Source organism: Oncorhynchus tshawytscha, linkage group LG09 (genome assembly GCF_018296145.1).
Source record: "Oncorhynchus tshawytscha isolate Ot180627B linkage group LG09, Otsh_v2.0, whole genome shotgun sequence".
Classification (NCBI taxonomy): domain Eukaryota; kingdom Metazoa; phylum Chordata; class Actinopteri; order Salmoniformes; family Salmonidae; genus Oncorhynchus; species Oncorhynchus tshawytscha.
Genome location: NC_056437.1, coordinates 80561502 through 80585094, shown reverse-complemented (window position 1 = coordinate 80585094; position 23593 = coordinate 80561502). Strand labels below are relative to the sequence as shown.

At 47.0% G+C, this 23593-nt stretch overlaps 1 protein-coding gene across 3 annotated transcripts in view; it reads right to left on the bottom strand.

Annotated features, from left to right (window-relative positions):
- Window positions 1–581: 581 nt before the first annotated feature.
- LOC112258816 (mucin-5AC) overlaps window positions 582–23593 on the bottom strand; it is a 34633-nt gene continuing 11621 nt past the window's right edge. For 2 of the 3 annotated variants that reach the window (XM_024433415.2, XM_042327592.1), the window contains exons 2-5: window positions 17134–17850; window positions 16715–16802; window positions 5434–5654; window positions 582–5233 (exon numbers count right to left, since the gene is read on the bottom strand). In XM_024433415.2, coding sequence (XP_024289183.2) covers window positions 1572–5233; window positions 5434–5654; window positions 16715–16802; window positions 17134–17755 — 4593 coding nt within the window. In that variant the 5' untranslated portion in view covers window positions 17756–17850 and the 3' untranslated portion in view covers window positions 582–1571. The remainder of the gene's footprint in view (window positions 5234–5433; window positions 5655–16714; window positions 16803–17133; window positions 17851–23593) is intronic. The other variant, XM_024433416.2, reaches the window with a different exon arrangement.

The window sequence follows — 23593 nt, the reverse complement described above, 5'->3', positions numbered from 1 at the left end:
AGGGATGCTCTGATTTCAGTACCGACAAACATAGGGATCAAAGGGCTTTCCTTGTCTGGGTTGAGCAGGAGCAGGCAGGATGGAGTCAGATCTCTCATCCGCTTCAGCTTCTTCTTAAGACACATTCAGGTGGGTGTGGGGTAATGCCATTATATGTGTGTGTGTGTGTTGGGTGGAGCATTCGGGAGGATACAGGCAGGTTTGAGCTTCACATCGCAGAGGAAGAGGATGTGAAACCTTCAGGACATACAGTAAAGGGGCCCAGAGCCTTCCCTGGTGTCTGTTTGGGGACTACCACCTACCAAGGACATTTACAAATGTGGTGTTGGTCTGCGTTGAATCCATGGAGGTCAGAGAGAAACATATACATGCTGGAAAACAGGGTATGGGACACCAGGTGGATTGCCTCCTAACCAAAATTCCATTGAGCATCAACACCATTCCACAGATAAAACTTCACTTCCTGGTGGGAAGTGATTCCCATGATGAGGACAGTGATGTCATTTAAATACATAAAACTGACCTAGACAACAATTGAGACATGCTACGCTAATGGGAAATAACAAGAAACAGGAACAACATGCCTTGCAATGATGTTTAATGGAATTTTGAAAAACCTACTTAGCATGAACCATTCATTTATGAACATCCCTAGTGTATAATGGTTTAATCAGATACAATTTCAATGTTAGTACATGCAAGTTGAAATATCCAAAATCACTAAAAGCGTTTCAGTGAGAAAAGCGTTTTCAGTGAGCGTCATTCTAAATGCAGAGGAATGCAGGTTTTTTCCCACAAATAGTTGTTAGTTGGTTCTGAAGCACAAATGATCAACTAAGAGAGGCATGAAGCATGACCACTTAAAACAGATGCCTCAAAACACACTGTACATGACAACGTTACTTGCCACGATAATCTATGCAGGGAGAGGCAAACTTCCTGTAGCGCAAATTAAAACTAGACAAACTTCAAATCGAACACTCTCATACGGGTCTTAAGAAAACTGTAAGGGGAGGAAAGCCATGTTAAATATCTAGCCTTTATTAGATACTAAAATGGTGTTGAAAGCAAAACGACAAACTTGTAAAAAAAGAGAGTAGGATATCTCTACGGTGCAGGATCAAATGGAGCGTGTACATAGGGGAGGGAGGACCGGGTTCCAACAAAACAAGTACAAAAAAATAATAATTGACATTTGTTTGGTAAAAACAGTAGGATAAATACACATGTAGGTAGAGTCCATTCTCCTTTTCTTTTAAGAGCTTTGTCCCAACGGACCAGTCAGTCAATAACCCTCAGGGGTTACAGAGTGTTACTTCAAAAGAACATTCTAATAGAAAATGGTAGCTAGTAGCTATTGTACATAAAGTAGTGCCATACATTCATAACCATAATAGTAGTATGAAAGAGGGAGGCTTCACTGATCTACAGTCTTTTTCGTTCCCCTTGCTTTTTGTTTCCTACCATCATTTGCTTGTTTTTCTAAACCATCTAACCCACCTCGAGAGAAAAACTAAGAACAACAAGGGGGGAGGGGTGCGAGGGAGAAGGTGCATTCCAGGGGTAGGGACTTATACGTTACCTGCCAGAAAGCTATCAGTCTTATCGCATATTGCAGAGTAGTAGGGTGGCTGGCCCTCGCTGGCCTCCCCGGCATGCTGGGGCCCCAGGCGGAGGGTGTCCTCCAGGGTGTTGGCCTCCAGGTCGTCAGCATCCACCTTCCCCCCCAGCATGTAGTGGTGCTGGTCCCCAGGCTGGCCCAGGGGCAGCAGGTCTACAGGGCCTCCCAGCAGCTCCTCTGACTGGGCGGCCGCTGCTGGCAGGGTCAGCTCCTTGATGAGGGAGGGGTCCTTGGCCTCCTCGGGCAACTGGTCCTCGTTCTCCAGGGAGAAGATGCCGGGGCTCTTACCGCAGCTCTCGGCAGTGGAGTGGGCGTTGGAGTTGGACATGGTGCAGTCGAAGCCGTAAGACGCCACTGAGTTGGCAGACTGGGGCGTGCCGCCACCCCCGTCCTCCTCTCCTTCTCCGGCCGGCACCTCCACCACCTCCTCTTCCAGGGCAGGCAGGATACAGGCGGACGGTGGGCTGTCGAACTCAGCACTGTCATCCATGGTGACGGGGACATCTGGGTCGTTGATCTGCATCTCACCCTCCGTGTCGCTGGCCTCGTCTCCCGAAGTGGAGGGGGAGGAGGGGGCAGAGGCGGGGGCAGTAGGAGGGCCTGCTCCCAGGACCTCGTCAGCAGGGAGCGTCTCAGCCTCCTCCTCCTCGTCACCTCGCTCCAGATGGATGCCCAAGTCCTGCTCCAGGTCAGGCTGCACATTGGATGGCACGGGAGTCTGCTGCTTGTCAGAGCGTGACTCCACCCCGGAGCTGCTGTCATAGTCACGGAGCTCCTCGGGAGTGCTGGTTTCACTGCTGCTGTGGACGGCCAGGGCCGTGCCACTCAGGGTGCTGGACTGAGACATGCCCACAGCATGGGGCCCTGGGGGAGCAGAGGCCTCCACTGGGGCAGAGCTCTCCATCTCCTCAGGGGCAGACTGAGGCTCTGAGGGCTGCTCTGACTGGAGCATCAGAGAGGGGGCACTGAGATCCAACCAGGCCTGGGCAGAGGACTGGGTGGGCGTCTCAGGGCCGTCAGCCCCGTGGTCAGACAGGGGACTGGAGGCGGTGTGGGGGGAGGAGAGGTGAGGCTGGGCCCAGGGGTCAGTGAAGGGGTTTGTCTGACCCCAGGCTGAGGAAGGTGGGATGGGTGAACGGCTGAGGTTATCCAAGCGGTCCTCCTCTGTGTAGTCGTCCTCGTCTGCGTTCCCACAGCTCTCCAGTCCACTCTCCGTCACCCCTTCGCTGGGCATCTCCACATCTTCATCATCCTCCTCCTCCTCATCCTCCTGCTGACACACCTTCCGGTGGTCCACTGCCCGCTCTGAGCTCAAGTCCATATCATCAACATCAACTCGCTCCTCCTCGATGGCCAGGGTCTCCACATCGGGGGAGCACATGAAGGCCCCTTCTCCCTCGGAGCCCTTGAGACTGGAGTCTACCAGGGCGTCGGAGCTCTGGGTACCCTGCAGCAGGCCCGTGTGCTGGGTGCTGCTCATCTCTGACGACCCCTGCAGGCGGCTGCTCATACTGCTCACATCCTCAGAGTCCATCCCTGACAAGAGGTCATCCCCATGCCAACTGGTGGCACCAACGAAGCCTGCAGGCTTGGCCTCCTCAGAGGGCTGAGAGCTACTCATGTCAAATAGTGATGTCGGCTTGCACACTTTCCTATCCTCATCTTCATCTTCCTCCTCCTCGATGGCCAGGGTCTCCACATCGAGGGAGCACATGAAGGTCCCTTCTCCTTCGGAGCCCTTGAGGCTGGAGTCTACAAGGGCGTCGGAGCTCTGGGTACCCTGCAGCAGGCCTGTGTGCTGGGTGCTGCTAATCTCTGACGACTCCTGCAGGCGGCTGCTCATACTGCTCACATCCTCAGAGTCCATCCCTGACAAGAGGTCATCCCCATGCCAACTGGTGGCACCACCAAAGCCTGCAGGCTTTGCCTCCTCAGAGGGCTGAGAGCTACTCATGTCAAATAGTGATGTCGGCTTGCACACTTTCCTATCCTCTTCCTCATCTTCCTCCTCGTTGGCCAGGGTCTCCACATCGGGGGAGCACATGAAGGCCCCTTCTCCTTCGGAGCCCTTGAGGCTGGAGTCTACCAGGGCGTCGGAGCTCTGGGTACCCTGCAGCAGGCCCGTGTGCTGGGTACTGCTAATCTCTGACGACCCCTGCAGGCGGCTGCTCATACTGCTCACATCCTCAGAGTCCATCCCTGACAAGAGGTCATCCCCATGCCAACTGGTGGCACCACCGAAGCCTGCAGGCTTGGCCTCCACAGAGGGCTGAGAGCTACTCATGTCAAATAGTGATGTCGGCTTGCCCACCATCCTCTCTTCTTCCTCATTGTCATCATTGTCATCATCTTCGTTGATCTCCTCATCTGCCTTCTCCACTGCCTCCTCCTGGTCCAGAGAGGGAGAGACCAGGACCCCTGAGGTGAACTCATCCATGGGCTGAGACATCATGCTGAACGCAGGAGGGGCTGAAGAGGAGGGCATGAGGAGGTCCTCCTGCTGCTCATCTGGCTGGACCTTCACCTCCTCCTGGACCAGGCTCTGTGGAGACATGGCAGACTGGTTCTGGGCCCAGGAGTCTGGCTGGACCTTCACCTCCTCCTGGACCGGGCTCTGTGGAGACATGGCAGACTGGTTCTGGGCCCAGGAGTCTGGCTGGACCTTCACCTCCTCCTGGACAGGGCTCTGTGGAGACATGGCAGACTGGTTCTGGGCCCAGGTGTCTGGCTGGACCTTCACCTCCTCCTGGACCGGGCTCTGCGGAGACATGGCAGACTGGTTCTGGGCCCAGGAGTCTGGCTGGAAATTCACCTCCTCCTGGACCGGGCTCTGTGGAGACATGGCAGACTGGTTCTGGGCCCAGGAGTCTGGCTGGAAAATCACCTCCTCCTGTACTGGACTCTGTGGAGCCATGGCAGACTGGCTCTGGGACCTGGGTTCTGGCTGGACGTGCATGTCCAGCAGAGCAGAGGCATTCTGGGGCTCCCTGACCGGGGACATGGCCCCGACCGGGGAGCATGGAGGAGACATGACCGTGGTGCCCAGGGGAGACACTGTGTCTGCTGGCTCTTCCAGGTGGACCAGGTCCAGCTGAGCTGACAGCTGAGAGATAAAGGCCTCTGGGGCCTCCTTTGGCTGGCTGGCCGGAGGGAGCACAGTCTCCTTCTCCTCTGGGACTGCAGCCACCACTGCTTCTTCCGAGGTTGCCATGGAGACTACAGCAGCCGAGGAAGCTGCAGCTATGGCAGCAGCAACAGCGGCGTCCTGGGTCTCACCAGTTTCAGTCGCGGGCTCTGCCGCCGTTGTGGGTTTGGGGCCACGCTTTACTGCCATGGGGGTGTTGCTGCCCACAGTCTTCTTAGGGGTGGAAGCCCTCCCTGCTGGCTTGCTACTAGGGGTCTTGGGGCCAGCACTGACATCCTTTGAAGGCGTAGGCTTGCTTGGCGTCTTCTTGGTGTCTGCGGCCTTGCTGCTGGCAGCCGGCTTCTTGGGGGTGGAGTCTGGCTTGGGTGCGGAGGCTGATTTGGGAGTCTCAGGTTTGGTGGTCTTGGCTGGTGAGGTACGAGTGAGAGGAGCCGCTGCAGGCTTCTTGGTGGCTGATTTGGTAACATCTAGAGGAAATGTATAACACAAGCAGACGTTTGTGAAGAGGAAAAGGACAAGGGTTGGAAACTTAATTATGATGAACAAATGATCTAATATTTAATAAAGATATATTTTGAAAAATGTAGTAACATGTAATGCTTGTAATAAAAATCTAAAACCTTTGTCATTTTTTATTTTTTAAATTGAAACTGATGTCCCCTCTTACCTTTCTTGATGGGAGTTTTTGAGGGCTGTGATGTCGGGGTCCGTCCAGCTGAGGGTGTTGTAGAGACGGCTTTGGCAGAGGCTGGTCTGGGAGTGGTGGAGGTGGTTTTAGCCGTGGGGGTGCCAGGCTTGGCTGTGGATGTGGAGCTCTTGGCTGTGCTGGCTGTGGCTGGCCTGGCTGCAGCAGAGGCAGGGCGAGATCCTGGAGCACCAGTGGCAGGCCTGAGGGAGAACAGGAGAGCGGTGGGGTCAGAATCACTGAGCACGGCTTTCAAACCAGGGGGGTCATCTACCAGACACCATGAATCAGTATTTCTGTAGAGGTGATAAAATGTCGAAATGGAGACGTGACTGCGAGGGCTATTTATATAAATACAATAAAGTGACACTAAATTAACACCAATGTTTAAACAGACTCATTTGCATCGTCAAGCGAACGTTTGGTCCCTTGAGTTCCACATGCTGGTAACCCCTGGGCCATAAATCACAGAGCAAGAGGCCCTGTCGACTGTATTCACAAGTCATTCTGTTAGTCACTTCTACAGCCCTGCCAGACACTAGACTTCCTCAGGAACACAGATTGGTCATAAACCAAGTGATGACGGAGAAAACACAACAAGAACATGAGGACGAAGAGGAGTCACCCTCCATTCACTCCTAATCTCTTCAATGCCTGGAGTGGCTGGCCCCGACAGGGCACTAATACAGTAACTCAGCCAGTCAACCCAGTCATCACAACACCCTGAGGCATCTGAAGCAGTGCAGCCTGGGAGATAAGTCACACCACACATACAGAGTGGAGCCCCCCTGTTACATCCAGCCCACCTCTCCTGACATGAGGGTAATGTGCACTCTGGTCAAGTAGCTTCCACGTCAGGCCAGTGCAAAGTAGCCGACATGCAGTGACACAGTCGTGAGATCTCGTTAGCCTACGCTGCACTGCACCACCGCCTCTAAATAAAGAACAGAGTTAGCATCGGCGGCGGGGAGAGGGAAGATCGCTGGGGTCATGTTCATCTTTAATTCAGACGGAGCACAGAAATAACTTGTTCAAATCCCTGTTGGAACTATGGTTGGAGTTAAAAGCATATTTTGTTGTACAAGAGCAAACGCTGCCAGTTTTTACATGGCAAGGAAACCCAGAGTGCCATGCACACCCTGTCAAGTGTAGGCCTGATGGAACACACTGCCTGTCTGGTAACATCTAGCCTCGACATGATGTCCACTGGACACTAGAAATGGATTACAGCCATGCACAGCTTCCTTCCCTGTACAGTATGAGTTGTCATACATAGGTAGAGAATGAAGAGCGGCTGATGATCCTGTTGTACCAAAACAAGAGACTGCCTGTTATTACTCTAACGATGAGAGGGATTACAAGCTCAAGTTAATGATATTGTTTGGTGTGGTGACGTCTAGACTAAGGCTTCTTATGAAGCATTAACAGCCTAGGTCATGGTACAAAAAGGCCATTGTTTCTATCCAGAGTTGCATCACAAAAACTGGCCCTTTTCTCTATTAGTATGTGTGATATAACCTAGTCCAGGAGAAGAGCTTTTTAATTGGCTGACCCTTCAACTGATTAACTACGAGTGAGCAGAACGTGACATTCACTGTGGTTTCCTCAGGTACCAATCTGACAGGTATCAATCTGACAGGTCTAGACGTAAGTGAGGACACGCTAAAAAGAAAAGTAACGTGGTAAAATTCTAAGTTTAGGAGATTTGTAAATGTGTGTGCTGCCTTGAAAAAATGGAATTAAAGATTAGAAAATAATTACAGGACGAATTGAATAGGAAGGTAGAGGGAATGCAGGAGAGATGATGACAGAGTATTTATCTCAATCTGTGTGACGAAAGGAATATGGCTAATCCAAAATGACAAAATGACTCCGTTTAGGTAGGGAAGCAAGGCAGATTAGCGGGCCATCGTCAAAGGCTGTAGGAGAGAGGGAGCGAGAGAAAGTGCTCATCCAATTACACGTCATTAACCTTCTATCACTGCCGCTTCTCAAATAGGTCCGGTCACTGTTGTAGGAGCCAGTGTGGCCATTATAGAATAATGGGGCATGGCCGAACAATAATAAATTAAAAAAAGACAGACAGGATGTGTTACAAAATGAATACATGCTTCTCGGCAGTTAGGCACAATGAAAAGGCTCGACTGAGGCATTACAGTGCAATGATGCTTGAATTGTGAAGCTTAAAAAAAAAAAATGTTTTCTCTAATTAAGATCACTGTCACCCAAATGACTGAGGCAGTGCTGGTCATGTTAGACTCGTGAGTCTAATGGCTTGCAGTTGCACACAATGAAGGAAAATTGCTGTGCATTGTTTCTCAAACTTGCCGAAGGCCTTGCCATTAGGAACATCATCACACAATGGGGGTTAAAGAAAATGTAGAGAAAAAGCCTAGAAATTCACTGAAGCTTAAAAAATGAGCGCATAGACAATTAAAGTAGCCTGAGGTTCATAAAATATAACATTTTAGTTTCATTACGCATTCTGGAACGATGTGGAGCTTTGCGGTGATTAACATAAAAAGGTTGTGTGCCTTCGCGTGGCAAATCAAAGTGGGGCTACGATTAAGTCAATGAGATGCATAAGCAAGGCTAGTGCCTCCCCTGCAGCAGAGCTAACAGCAGAGAGCCAGCTACCATGGGGACGGACCTCCTCCCAGGGAGACAGCTGGCATATTAGAGGTGATGCCATTTTAATTCGGCAGAAAGGCTGGGAGGGACACTTTACCCTGGTTAAAAGGAGGGGATTCTACCTCCAGGACATCCACACAGGGCTTCAGATATATGGGAACACCACAGGAATCTCACTCTATCCCAGGAACAAAAGGTATCAGTCTTTCGCTTGCAATTTCCCAGAGAAATTCACCAGGTAGTTAGTTGCCTTGGAGCTACAGAGACCCTTATACTGCCGCAGCAGCACTCAAGAGGGGCTTTGAGCGAAAGGATAAGACATTACACAGGGTGCCGCCTTAACCTGATAAACCAGCTATAGCTGGCTTCTTGGTTGGTTCTGCTTGCGGGAAATAACATTTAAAAAATAAATAAGATATCAAAAAGGACAGTCAACCTACTGAAGATGGAGCTGAGGTGTCGAGTAACAGTCAAATGGTTTCCATTTCCTAGCAGTAGAGGGACAAAGAGGAAACCAGTGAGAGAACAAAGAGCAGGCAGAGCCTGGTGGGTGGGTGACGATGTAGGTCCCTGTATAACAGAATAGGGCTGTATGAGTGTGGTGAAGCAGAGGCCTATAGAACCACTGCTGTCCAGAGAGCACTCTGCAACATCCATCATGTCTGCCACACTTCCAGAGCATGAGCTCACACCCCCGTTGCCACCAGATCCTTTAAGTGTTTAGGTCTGCTGCTGTACCTCCCATAAAACCATGGCTATGGGGGACTGCGTCACAGAGTGGTCTGCCTGTCACACCCACAGCTCAGCAAGAGAGGAGATTTACAGCCTGCACAACTGGCCTGCTTCATATTGTACACGACTGGCACAGCTATATCACACTGTACACGACTGGCACAGCTATATCACACTGTACACGACTGGCACAGCTATATCACACTGTACACGACTGGCACAGCTATATCACACTGTACACGACTGGCACAGCTATATTACACTGTACACGACTGGCACAGCTATATCACACTGTACACGACTGGCACAGCTATATTACACTGTACACGACTGGCACAGCTATATCACACTGTACACGACTGGCACAGCTATATTATACTGTACACGACTGGCACAGCTATATTACACTGTACATGACTGGCACAGCTATATCACACTGTACACGACTGGCACAGCTATATTACACTGTACACGACTGGCACAGCTATATTACACTGTACACGACTGGCACAGCTATATTACACTGTACACGACTGGCACAGCTATATCACACTGTACACGACTGGCACAGCTATATTACACTGTACACGACTGGCACAGCTATATCACACTGTACACGACTGGCACAGCTATATCACACTGTACACGACTGGCACAGCTATATCACACTGTACACGACTGGCACAGCTATATTACACTGTACACGACTGGCACAGCTATATTACACTGTACACGACTGGCACAGCTATATCACACTGTACACGACTGGCACAGCTATATCACACTGTACACGACTGGCACAGCTATATCACACTGTACACGACTGGCACAGCTATATCACACTGTACACGACCGGCACAGCTATATCACACTGTACACGACTGGCACAGCTATATCACACTGTACACGACTGGCACAGCTATATCACACTGTACACGACTGGCACAGCTATATCACACTGTACACGACTGGCACAGCTATATCACACTGTACACGACCGGCACAGCTATATCACACTGTACACGACTGGCACAGCTATATCACACTGTACACGACTGGCACAGCTATATTACACTGTACACGACTGTAAGCCTACTGCTCTATTACTGTTCAGTACAGCAGGACAAGGGAGAGAGAACCACCACCCCTGTCCTCTTCTCCTAGCCTTTCATGGCTTCCTCCAAATTCATAGACCACCACCGACGCTCCTTACTCAATATAGGCCCAACAATGCACTGTTTATCTTATTTCACCTTTATTTAACCAGGTAGGCAAGTTGAGAACAAGATCTCATTTACAACTGCGACCTGGCCAAGACAAAACAAAGCAGTGCGACACAAACAACAACAGAGTTAGACATGGAATAAACAAACATACAGTCAATAACACAATAGAAAAGTCTAATCAGAAGCCATGACGTGCAACATGTTCAGCTACACACTACACTCCTCCCCCATCCCCACAGTCACACTGGTTAAAACACTAGAGGTCGACCGATTAGTCAGAAGGGCCGATTTCAAGTTTTCATAACAATCGGAAATCGGTATTTTTGGACGCCGATTTAAAAAAATATGTTTTACAACTTTATTTAACGAGGCAAGTCAGTTAAGAACGCATTCTTATTTTCAATGACGGCCCAGGAACGGTGGGTTAACTGCCTTGTTCAGGGGCAGAACGACAGATTTTTACCTTGTCAGCTCAGGGATTCAATCTTGCAACCTTACGGTCCAACGCTCTAACCACCTGCCTCACGAGGAGCCTGCCTGTTACGCAAATGCAGTAAGAAGCCAAGGTAAGTTGGTAGCTAGCATTAAACTTATCTTATAAAAAACAATCAATCAATCATAATCACTAGTTATAACTGCACATGGTTGATGATATTACTAGTTTATCTAGCGTGTCCTGCGTTGCATATAATCGATGCGGTGCGCATTCGCGAAAAAGGACTGTCGTTGCTCCAACGTGCATCTAACCAGAAACATCAAGGCCTTTCTTAAAATCAATACACAGAATTATATATTTTTTAAACCTGCATATTTAGCTAAAAGAAATCCAGGTTCGCAGGCAATATTAACCAGGTGAAATTGTGTCACTTCTCTTGCGTTCATTGCACGCAGAGTCAGTGTATATGCAACAGTTATGTCATTATGACATAACACTGAAGGTTGTGCAATGTAACAGCAATATTTAGACTTAGGGTTGCCATCTGTTAGATAAAATGTGGAACGGTTCCGTATTTCACTGAAAGAATAAACGTTTTGTTTTCGAACTGATAGTTTCTGGATTCGACCATATGAATGACCAAAGGCTCGTATTTCTGTGTGTTATTATGTTATAACTAAGTCTATGATTTGATAGAGCAGTCTGACTGAGCGATGATAGGCACCAGCAGGCACGTAAGCATTCATTCAAACAGCACTTCCATGCGTTTTGCCAGCAGCTCTTCGCAATGCTTCAAGCATTGCGCTGTTTATGACTTCAAGCCTATCAACTCCCGAGATTAGGCTGGTGTAACCGATGTGAAATGGCTAGCTAGTTAGCGGGGTGTGTGCTAATAGCGTTTCAAACGTCACTCGCTCTCAGACTTGGAGTAGTTGTTGGGTGGCTGTTGTCGATGTGTTCCTGGTTCGAGCCCAGGTAGCGGCGAGGAGAGGGATGGAAGCTATACTGGCAATACTAAAGTGCCTATAAGAACATCCAATAGTCAAAGGTATATGAAATACAAATGGTATAGAGAGAAATAGTCCTATAATTCCTATAATAACTACAACCTAAAACTTCTTACCTGGGAATATTGAAGACTCGTGTTAAAAGGAGCCACCAGCTTTCATATGTTCTCATGTTCTGAGCAAGGAACTTAAACACTAGCTTTCTTACATGGCACATTGCACTTTTACTTTCTTCTCCAACACTTTGTTTTTGCATTATTTAAACCAAATTGAACATGTTTCATTATTTATTTGAGGATAAATTGATTTTATTAAGTTAAAATAAGTGTTCATATAGTATTGTTGTAATTGTCATTATTACAAATAATTAAAAATAATCGGTATCGGCTTTTTTGGCCCTCCAATAATCGGTATCGGCGTTGAAAAAGCATAATTGGTCGACCTCTATTAAACGCCATCAAATAACATTGTATTTGTCAGTGTACATCAGGCATAAAAGGTGCAGTGAAATGCTTGTGCTAGCTTCCTCAACAACGCAGTACATTAATCAATAACAGAGTCAAGTCAAAAACAACAACAGAAGTAATAAATAATACCAGAAAACAATGAAAAAAACTAAACAAAATAATACTAAAATAAGACTTGTTGGCTAGGCGCTAGCAACAGGGCAACGACCGTTGGCACTCTTTTGTTATTCGACTACATCCACACATACAACGTGCTGATTAACATATACAGCCTCCCAGCAATACAGGCCTGCACAGCATATACACAACACCAGCATACGCATACAAGAAAACCCACACCCAATGAGCAATGACGGGCGCTGCATGATGTCATCTCAACTATGAATCAAAAACACGCCTTCACACATACCTTCCCCCACACCACCCACTGTGTCCAACACTACATAATGACTTTTCAGGATGCACTAAATCAGACCCAGAGGTTTCCTGTCACAAGCTGTAGATCTAACATTATACAGGCAATCAGTATCAAACAGCAGACACACAGAGAGTACAAACAGCCCTACAACAGTGTTGGCTTGAGCAAATGTGTGCACACCTCATCACACAGCCAAATTGGTACTGCAAAAACAATGGCACACACACACATCGCGGCCAAATAGCGTTCACACCTCTACCACACCCACCAACCAGGAAGTAGTGACAGGTATTAAGTGCTACTGTAAAAGGAGAGGTGGAATACTGAGAAATCGTGTGCTGCTGCAGACTATTCATTTCACACACATATTTTCAGCTGCCACCGACAAAGTCTGAGGTTGAACTTCAGAATCAATCTGATATGTGTCACCAGCAGACTGGATCTAGCGTTTGGAGGGGTCAGAGCAGTGAGACTAAAATAGAACAAAAAGCGTAACAGTTTCAGGACAAACAGAACACAGACCGGACTTGCTAAATGTCAACGGAACCAAAACAAAACAGCCATGATGCGTAGGGCTGGTACAATTATTGTATAATTGTGTAACCGATAATTATAAGCAATATCCAGGAACAAAATAATCATCATAATCATCTTAATAACGTCATTTTAGGTGAAGGGGGATTCAACTTCATATTCCAAGTATACAGGGAGTGTACAAAACATCAAGAACACCTTCCTTTTGCCCTCAGAACAGCCTCAATTTGTCGAGTATGGACTAGAAAGTGTCAAAAGCTTTCCACAGGGATGCTGGCCTATGTTGACACCAGTGCTTCCCACAGTCTTGCCCATTCACCCTCTGAATGGAACACACACACAATCCATGGCTCAATCATATCAACACTTAAGAATCCATCTTTAACCTGTCTCCTCCCTTTCATCTACACAGATTGAAAGGGAGGAGACAGGTGACCTCAATAAGGGATCATAGCTTTCACCTGGACAGTGTTATCGAAAGGTGTACCCTATATTTGACCCAATAGCAGTTTGTTATTTTTTACATGAATTGGGTAAAGTTGGTAGCTTAATCATTTTACGAGCAAAACGGCATGGTTGGGAGAGTTCCAGGCGGTGAAAACCAGAGTCCTATATTCATAGCTTTTAGAATGGACGCCATGTTAATGCCTTTGAGCATTTCCTTTATCCATTCATGATGAGAATTTGGAATCTTGTACATATCATTGTTTAAAAATCTGAACATTCTGTGAATTGCTATTGGTCAACATTGTACATGGGGAGCTACTACAGCTGCCATGGAACGCAGGGTTATGTGAATGCATCATAATATGCATAAACTTCAATGTCCAAACTTTTCAAATACAGTGGGGCAAAAAAGTATTTAGTCAGCCACCAATTGTGTAAGTTCTCCCACTTAAAAAGATGAGAGAGGCCTGTAATTTTTATCATAGGTACACTTCAACTATGACAGACAAAATAAGAAAAAAAATCCAGAAAATCACATTGTAGGATTTTTAATTAATTAATTTGCAAATTATGGTGGAAAATAAGTATTTGGTCACCTACAAACAAGCGAGATTTCTGGCTCTCACAGACCTGTAACTTCTTCTTTAAGAAGCTCCTCTGTCCTCCACTCGTTACCTGTATTAATGGAACCTGTTTGAACTTGTTATCAGTATAAAAGACACCTGTCCACAACCTCAAACAGTCACACTCCAAACTCCACTATGACCAAGACCAAAGAGCTGTCAAAGGACACCAGAAACAAAATTGTAGACCTGCACCAGGCTGGGAAGACTGAATCTGCAATAGGTAAGCAGCTTGGTTTGAAGAAATCAACTGTGGGAGCAATTATTAGGAAATGGAAGACATACAAGACCACTGATAATCTCCCTCAATCTGGGGCTCCACGCAAGATCTCACCCATGGGGTCAAAATGATCACAAGAACGGTGAGCAAAAATCCCAGAACCACACAGGGGGACCTAGTGAATGACCTGTAGAGAGCTGGGACCAAAGTAACAAAGCCTACCATCAGCAAGGGCATTGAAGATGAAACGTGGCTGGGTCTTTCAGCATGACAATGATCCCAAACACACCGCCCGGGCAACGAAGTAGTGGCATCGTAAGAAGCATTTCAAGGTCCTGGAGTGGCCTAGCCAGTCTCCAGATCTCAACCCCATAGAAAATCTTTGGAGGGAGTTGAAAGTCCGTGTTGCCCAGCAACAGCCCCAAAACATCACTGCTCTAGAGGAGATCTGCATGAAGGAATGGGCCAAAATACCAGCAACAGTGTGTGAAAACCTTGTGAAGACTTACAGAAAACGTTTGACCTCTGACATTGCCAACAAAGGGTATATAACAAAGTATTGAGATAAACTTTTGTTATTGACCAAATACTTATTTTCCACCATAATTTGCAAATAAATTCATAAAAAATCCTACAATGTGATTTTCTGGATTTTTCTCTCTCATTTTGTCTGTCATAGTTGAAGTGTACCTATGATGAAAATTACAGGCCTCTCTCATCTTTTTAAGTGGGAGAACTTGCACAATTGGTGGCTGACTAAATACTTTTTTGCCCCACTGTATATGGCTCTGTTAAAAAACATTTGTGAGACGGGAGTGTCACCAAAGCTGTGTCGTATTCATTAAGTATCTCGTAGGACATTTTCAAAAATGCATCACAAGCGCAAAACATTTGTTCTATAAAAATCACAATTAAGACAACCATGGCCATTTGCATGACATTTAGCCTACCCCTTATTCTATAATTGTCACAGCCATAATGTGATTCAGTCAAATTAGATTTAGGTCATTTGTAGCTGTAGAAAAAAACAATATTTGCTTTCCAATCTTTTCTGTCTGATAAGAAAGAAAATCTCCTGAGAGTGAACTTGAATTAATTGAGGGATAAAATTAGTATTGTGTGTGAGAGAGAGAGGGAGAGTCAGTGGTCTCAGTGAGCAGGGAGACAGGCGGTGTCTGATATGCCAGAACGTATCCACTCATACGCTCATCTGATACAGACATGCATTAAAAAGAGGGAGCAGGAAGGGAATAGAGATACATCTAATTACAGCAGAGATTTATGACCCTGTCACAGTCTATTACCCCTCCAGTGCAGGCTGGCTGGGTACACAACGCTCACTGCATCCATCAGCCGCCACGCTATCTCCCTCAGCCATATGTTGCACACCGCAAAATGAACAGTTTTGTTCCGTAATGTATGGATTAAAGTTCTCGCTTACCTCATAGTTTAACTTCACCAGAGATTGTCGCACTCGCAAAAAAATACTAAATCGCTATCTGTTGACTAGTATGTACTCACTAGATCCTGTTAGATCGTTGGAGGGGGAACTATGAAAAGTAAGGAACTATGTAAGAGATCACAGTTCCCTTGGTACACAAACAACACAGAAGGGGAAAGGGGGGTTGGGCGGGGGAGTGAGGGCCTATTCAAAGAACAGCCAAACACCTTAGGACATCCCTGGTCATCCTTCCCTCTTCACAGACAAAAGGCTTGTTGAGCCACCTCGCCGCAGCCCATGACTCTCTGGAGTTCCTCCCTGGGGTTAAGGTCGTCTCTGCTGGAACGCCACACAGCGTGACTCAGGTACTGTCTGGGCCTAATCTGACCTGATTCTACTCACTGCCAAACAGAGGTCCAAAACAGCCTGGTCTGTCTCCTGGAGTTGGTTATTAATTATTCTGAGGGGTGCAGACTAATCTCTGGATGCGATTTGCAAACCCAAAACAGCGCTGCGAGACCTGGCTCAGAGTGACTGCTGGCCTACTTCCGAGGACTTCTTAAAGCCCCTCTCTGTGTAGGGACATTGTGCCTGTTTGTCCAGAGTTTTTAACCAGTCCCTTTCAGTCTGCAACATTCCCAAATGAAGCAACTGGCTTCTCAGTCGCAACTGGAGCATTACGCTGAATTTATTAAAACAATTATTTACTGCTGTTGTAGTTGCACATGTATTGGGGCAGCAAGTAGCCTAGTGGTTAGAGTGTTGGACTAGTAACCGAAAGGTTGCAAGATCGAATCCCTGAGCTGACAAGGTAAAAATCTGTCGTTCTGCCCCTGAACAAGGCAGTTAACCCACTATTCCTAGGCCATCATTGAGAATTTGTTCTTATCTGACTTGCCTAGTTAAATAACAGAAAACAGTGAATTGAAGTTGGCATCAAACAAAAGGCTGCGCCGGCTAGGTAGACAGTCAATCAGCTTTTGCCTGAAGTGAGGACCAATGACATACAATTGCTTCCTACGTTATATACAGTCTCTCACCAGGGGAGGGGCAACGAGCTCTACGCCAATGGTTGGCCTACCTGGTTGTCTTGGAAACAGGAGGCCTATCAGGCTTGGGAGCGGCGGCAGTGCTGGGCTTGGTGGTAGCTGCAGAGACAGGCCGGGGAGCTGGGGAGATGAGATATGGGAAGGTGAGGAAGAGAGGGAATGACAAAGAGATAGATATACAACATGAGTAAGATTTTTTCATTTGAAAGACGCAGCCAATGATTTATGTCATAACATTTATTTCCTGAGGAACCAGGCCAATGTGTTTCTATGTTTGTTCTGGATGTGCAGTATGCCAACCTTCACAATACAAAACAGTACAATGTCATACTTTGCCTCAGGGAAAATGTACATTTGCTGTGTACAGAAGACAATTGGCAACTTATGACAAATGCAAGGCTTCACGTAGCTTTCAGTGACTGAAAATTACTGGTCCTATATATTAGCCTACCTGTGGGCTTCTTAGCAGCGGTGGTGGTGGCTTTGACACCATTAGTTGGCGCCGCAGGTGTCTTCTTTGCTGCTGTTCCTGTGGTGGCCTTCACCCCATTGGTGGCAGCAGGAGCCGAGGTAGGGCGGGTGGTGCCCGCTGGCTTCTTCTCACCAACCTTGGCGATGGTCTTAGTGGTAGGTACAACGGCTGTGCCTACGGGCCTCTTGGGCGTGGTCTTCTCTGGGGCTCCAGTGGTGGTCTTCTTGGCCACTCCGTTGGCATGTGGCTTGGAAACCCCATTGGTCAGTCGGCTCTGGGCGGTGTTGGGTCGAGACCCTGGTCCGGCCGTGGTCTTAATTGTGGTGGTGGTCCCAGGCTTTGTCTTAGCAGCGGGGGCCTTGGTCTTGGCTTTTGGGTCTGCTGCAGCCTTGCTGTTTCCCGTCTTGGTGGGGGCCACCTGGGCTGGCTCTGGTTGAGGCTCGCCCTGCCCCATCTCTCCCTGCTGGCCAACTCCCTCGGTCTGAGGTGCCGGCGCAGCCTGGTTAGGCTCCTCTCCCATCACAACTGGCTCGTTTACCGGATCGGCGTCCAGTGCTTCCATTGGCTCCATCACTGCCGTGGCAACCCCATCCGGTTTCATCTCCCCTCAGTCCTGGCTGTCCGTCTCTGCAGAGGAGGGCTGGAGAGCTTGAGACTGAAGATGGTGACTGCTCTCAGGTGATGGTGGAGTCTGATCTGGCAAAGAGAAGAGAATAGTATGGTCAGGCTGTGACAAGACATGCATGACACTGAGCCTTCATATCAGCAGACAGGCCACAGAGGGATCAGATAAAGGCTTTGCTACAGACAGATATACAGACAAACACTACATACGGCGTATGCAGAAATATTGTTTTGAAAGTAGAGCAAATGTGTTTAAGGTCAATGATCCTAACAGATTAGGAGCAGACAGAACAGGATGTGCCATTCTGCAGAGAGCTTCATTGCTAAACAACCCTGGAGAGAGGCCTAATAACAGGGAAACGTAAAGAGTCAGTAGTCTGACAGGACAGGAGACTTGGCTCCACGGTGAAGCAACACTGAGGTAGAGGAAGTGGGTTGGCCTGAGGAGCGTGGGAACTTGAGATACAGTCTGCAAAGCTTGGAACGACAGTGCGCTGCTCGGACTCTAGAAGGCCTCTCCACTTCCACTCAGCCCCTCTCTCCCCCATACCCAGATGCTGCTGCTCCACCTCCTTTCTAGTGGAGAGAGTCTTTATACTGTCAGCTTCCTGGAACCACTCCCCACACAGCCCCCCTTTCTCTCTGCTCTCATCCCTTACTCATCCTCTAAAACGAAATACGTTACTGTGCCTTCCTTCGTTTCCCTGCCAAACCTCCCATTTTCTCCAAGCCTTTTCCTCAACTTCCCCCACTCTTTCTACCCCTCTGTTCTCTGTTTGCGTTCGCACAGATGGCCTGAGCAGCTGAGCAAGGCCAGAGGGGAAGAGAGAGAGAGGGAGAAGGAGAGAGGAAAAGCCCTGGGGAGAAAATCCATACCGCACACACACACACACACACACACACACACACACACACACACACACACACACACACACACACACACACACACACACACACACACACACACACACACACACACACACACACACACAACACAGTGGCAGTGAGAGGGGGAGGAGAGAGCCCTGCCACAGCGCAATCAACTTAATTGAGTTACACAGCAGTCACATTTGGAGTGAGGTGTGTGTGTGTTGGATGCAAGTGAAAGCAACAGCAACCGTGTTTCACACATTTACATGTTAAGCTCAGTCCAACAGAGACGCTCTGTTCAAGAACCTAGTCCTCACACCATGCCGCTCTGCCTATAACAGAGCTCTACACTAACATCAGACGCCTGCCCTGACTCCAACCCTTCAAAAAGAAAAACAACAACAAAACCTAACTCCAGATTGACACCAGGGACTCTCACACGTCGATAGCCCTGACAACGCAACTAGAAACTCAACGTCAAATCCAATCGGTGCCTTTCTCCCTCTACCTCCCCTTCCTGTGTTCTGAACGGTTCTATTCCTGCAGTTGCTGAACAGCCAGACAGCTTGACTGTGCTTTTCCCAGCTCTGCTCTGTTGTGGTGATAAATCTCCAGCCCTCAGCCAGAGGAACACTGCTCTGCTCTTTTTCCTCCAGTTGGGAGATTACACAGCTCTAGTCTAAGGCCCTCGCCCCGTCTACATCACCCTATGTAGTAAGGAACATACAACTACGCCCAATGATACATATGTTGGCACTGGCAATATTTTGACTGACTTTGGACAAACCTGCGATGTTGTAGTTGCCATTGTTGAAATATTTTTTGATTGTCTTTGCAGTCATATGCTTGATTAGAGATGGATTGCGTTAGGATTACCTGGGTAAAACATCTCAAGCTGATTCTCCACAGATGGTAGTGTGTTAGATATACTTTGTTCATTGGAGTGTGATATCAGAAGCTGTCGGCTGCTAAATGGCTAGAGGATGTGGGCTGCAGCCTAGATAGAAGATGACAAGGGTCAACCAGCTGCATCACAACCCCAAGGAGGCTCGCCACCCCCCAAGAGGAGAGGAACAACATCCTGTCCATGTCTGGAGGACTCATCGCTATTTAGGGAAGCAATAAAGAGAGGAAGATGAGTCCAGACATATGTTGTTACTGTCATGTAGAGTTGCATGTTTTTATTTATACATCGTTAGCTTAGGTTCAGAAAGATAAATAAGTTCGAGTTTTTAAAATGTCCCTTGGACAGTGATGGTTTTGATATCTTCCCAAACAGCTGCTCCATCTTATCAAACTGCATCCCACATAACATTCTCTACAAGCCTCACCAATGAGCAACACAGATACAGGGAACAAAGAACACACAGGTCATGAAATACTAAACACACACACATACACACACACACACACACACACACACACACACACACACACACACACACACACACCACCAAGGGCAGGGGTTCACTGTCATGTCAAGGAGAAACCAAACAATAGGATGAAGGTGCGCACACACACACACACACACACACACACACACACCTTTATCTCATTATTGTTAATCAATCATAGACAAGACACTTAATGCGCTTCAGCAGCTGAAGATAGAACACCAGCTGGGCAAAGTATGATCATCCTCCAAGAACCATATTCAATGTAAACTAATCTGCCTCTGTGTGTCTCACAGACACCGCAGACACTTACAGGCCTATACTGTATATACTGATATCTGGCAAGCCTCCAACTGCACTGGGAGATCCCAGCTTTTCGGATTGCCTAGACACACAAGCGTGAGAGGAGTCCTCAAATGTATTATTTAATGAGGCAAGTCAGTTAAGGACAAATTCTTATTTACAATGACAGCCTACACTGGCCAAACCTGGACGACCCTGGGCCAATTGTGTGCCGCCCTATGGGACTCCCAATCACAGCCGATAATCAGGTCATGAGTATATTCTAACGGTAAACGCCACTTTGACCTTTTAAAAAACTGTGCAGAGTCTCAGTGTGTACACCTATTAGAGGTCGACCGATTAATCGGAAGGGCCGATTTTCAAGTTTTCATAACAATCGGAAATCGGTATTTTTGGACACAGATTTAAAAAATATTTTTAACACCTTGATTTAATCTTTATTTAACTAGGCAAGTCAGTTAAGAACACATTCTTATTTTCAATGACGGCCTAGGAACAGTGGGTTAACTGCCTCGTTCAGGGGCAGAACGACAGATTATTTACCTTGTCAGCTCAGGGATTCAATCTGGCAACCTTATAGTTAACTAGTAAAACGCTCTAACTACCTGCCTCTCATTGCACTCCACGAGGAGACTGCCTGTTACGCGAATGCAGTAAGCCAAGGTAAGTTGCTAGCTAGCATTAAACTTCTCTTATAAAAAACAATCAATCAATCATAATCACTAGTTAACTACACATGGTTGATGATATTACTAGTTTTTCTAGCGTGTCCTGCGTTGCATATAATCGATGGGGTGTGTATCGTTGCTCCAATGTGTACCTAACCATGAACATCCATGCCTTTCTTAAAATCAATACACAGAAGTATATATTTTTAAACCTGCATATTTGGCTAAAAGAAATCCAGGTTTGCAGGCGATATTAACCAGCTGAAATCGTGTCACTTATATGCAACAGTTTGGGCCTCTTCATTTGCCAGAATGTTAAGTAATTATGACATAACATTGAAGGATGTGCAATAACGGGAATATATAGACTTATGGATGCCACCCGTTAGATAAAATACGGAACGGTTCCGTATTTCACTGAAAGAATAAACGTCTTGCTTTCGATATGATAGTGTCCGGATTTGACCATATTAATGACCTAAGGCTATAACTAAGTCTATGATTTGATAGAGCAGTCTGACTGAGCAATGGTAGGCACCAGCAGGCTCATAAGCATTCATTCAAACAGCACTTTTGTGTGTTTGCCAGCAGCTGTTTATGACTTCAAGCCGATCAACTCCCGGAATTAGGCTGGTGTAACCGACGTGAAATGGCTAGCTAGTTAGCGGGGTGCGCGCTAATAGCGTTTCAAACGTCACTCGCTCTGAGACTTGGAGTGGTTGTTCCCCTTGCTCTGCAAGGGCCGCGCTTTTGTGGAGAGATGGGTAACGATGCTTCGAGGGTGGCTGTTGTCGATGTGTTCCTAGTTCGAACCCAGGTAGCAGCGAGGAGAGGGATGGAAGCTATACTGTTACCCTGGCAATACTAAAGTGCCTATAAGAACATCCAATAGTCAAAGGTATATTAAATACAAATGGTATAGAGAGAAATAGTCCTATAATAACTACAACCTAAAACTTCTTACCCGGGAATATTGAAGACTCATGTTAAAAGGAACCACCAGCTTTCATATGTTCTCATGTTCTGAGCAAGGAACTTAAACGTTAGCTTTCTTACATGGCACATATTGCACTTTTACTTTCTTCTCCAACACTTTGTTTTTGCATTATTTAAACCAAATTGAACATGCTTAATTATTTATTTGAGGCTAAATGTATTTTATTGATGTATTATATTAAGTTAAAATAAGTGTTCATTCAGTATTGTTGTAATTGTCATTATTACAAATAAATAAAAGAAATCAGCCGATTAATCAGTATCGGCTTTTTTGGGGTCCTACAATAATCGGTATCGGCGTTGAAAAATCATAATCGGTCGACCTCTAACGCCTATACAAGCTTTTGCATGTGTATGGCTGTGTTTTGGGGCATTAGGTCAATTTGTTTGATAAAACACAAATCGACAAAAACCTATTGGTATAAATGATACATGTTCAATTCCCAATGAATGTTCCCAGCAGGAGTGGGTGGGCTAAATGCTAACTTAATGTCGTCTCTCCTGGTGGCCTGTATGTGCATGTCTAATCAGGGCCTCCCTTTGCCAGGAACAAGAGCCTGGCTACTGAAAATCACAGTGGTCAACGGCACTTATGAATAGCTAGCAATGGCAACCGCCACCGCTTTCCTAGTACACTGCTGTGTGTACATACATTCTCTCTGCCTGCATGTCCCCCAGGGTCAGCTGTAAATAGCTGTCAATGGGAGGATTGTAGCGGAAGAAGCCGGGGCAAGCGAACAGGAGATCCGTTTAGTGTGCTTTTCCTAACGCTCCCGTAACCTTCCCTTAATGCCTAGCGATAGAATTGATAACCGTGGCACCAGAGAGAGGATTCAAGAGTTAACGGTCGGGAGTCTGGTTTGAAGAGGCCAGTTTAACGGCCTCTGAACCCATCAACACACATTCATCACCACATGCTGCAAACACTGGGATCCGGTGTCTTTACTCCTCGGCCAGTGTTAAGACGCCCTGGTGCCTGTGTTGACAGAACATCTCTCAGTTTAATGTTGAGACTGTGTGGCGTCTTCATCTAGAAACCACTGCTCTTATTCAACACTGCTGAGATAAGTTCCACAAGGTTTCTGTTAAGTGAACATTAATGTTTGAGGCACCACACGCTGGCATAGGGCCAGAGGTAAACTCTAAAACAGAAACCCTGCAGCATTCCACTATTCCTCTGAGGGAGGACAAGCATACACACCAGACATGGTGCGTTGAGGACCAGAACACATTCAACATTTTGTTGAATGATGCAGCATAGAGTCTTACAAGCAAGTCTGGGGAATTGAGACTGTAGCAGGTGAAACCAGAATGGGTGGTACTACCAGTCTTACACAGACAAGACTACACAAAGAATAAAAGGTTAGACCCATGGCAACAACTTAATTTGGGGTTGGTGCAGATGGTTCTGATACAAAAGAAGAGAAGGGAAACAGAGGAGTGCTAGAGGGCGCTACAGAGGGCCCAAAACAGAAACTAACAGCACCGCCTCTAAAAGCGAAAGTTCCCCCCCATTAATACGCTCCATCATGTATCATCTCAGAGGGAAATCTTGGCACTAAACCCTGAACAGCTGCTGTGCAT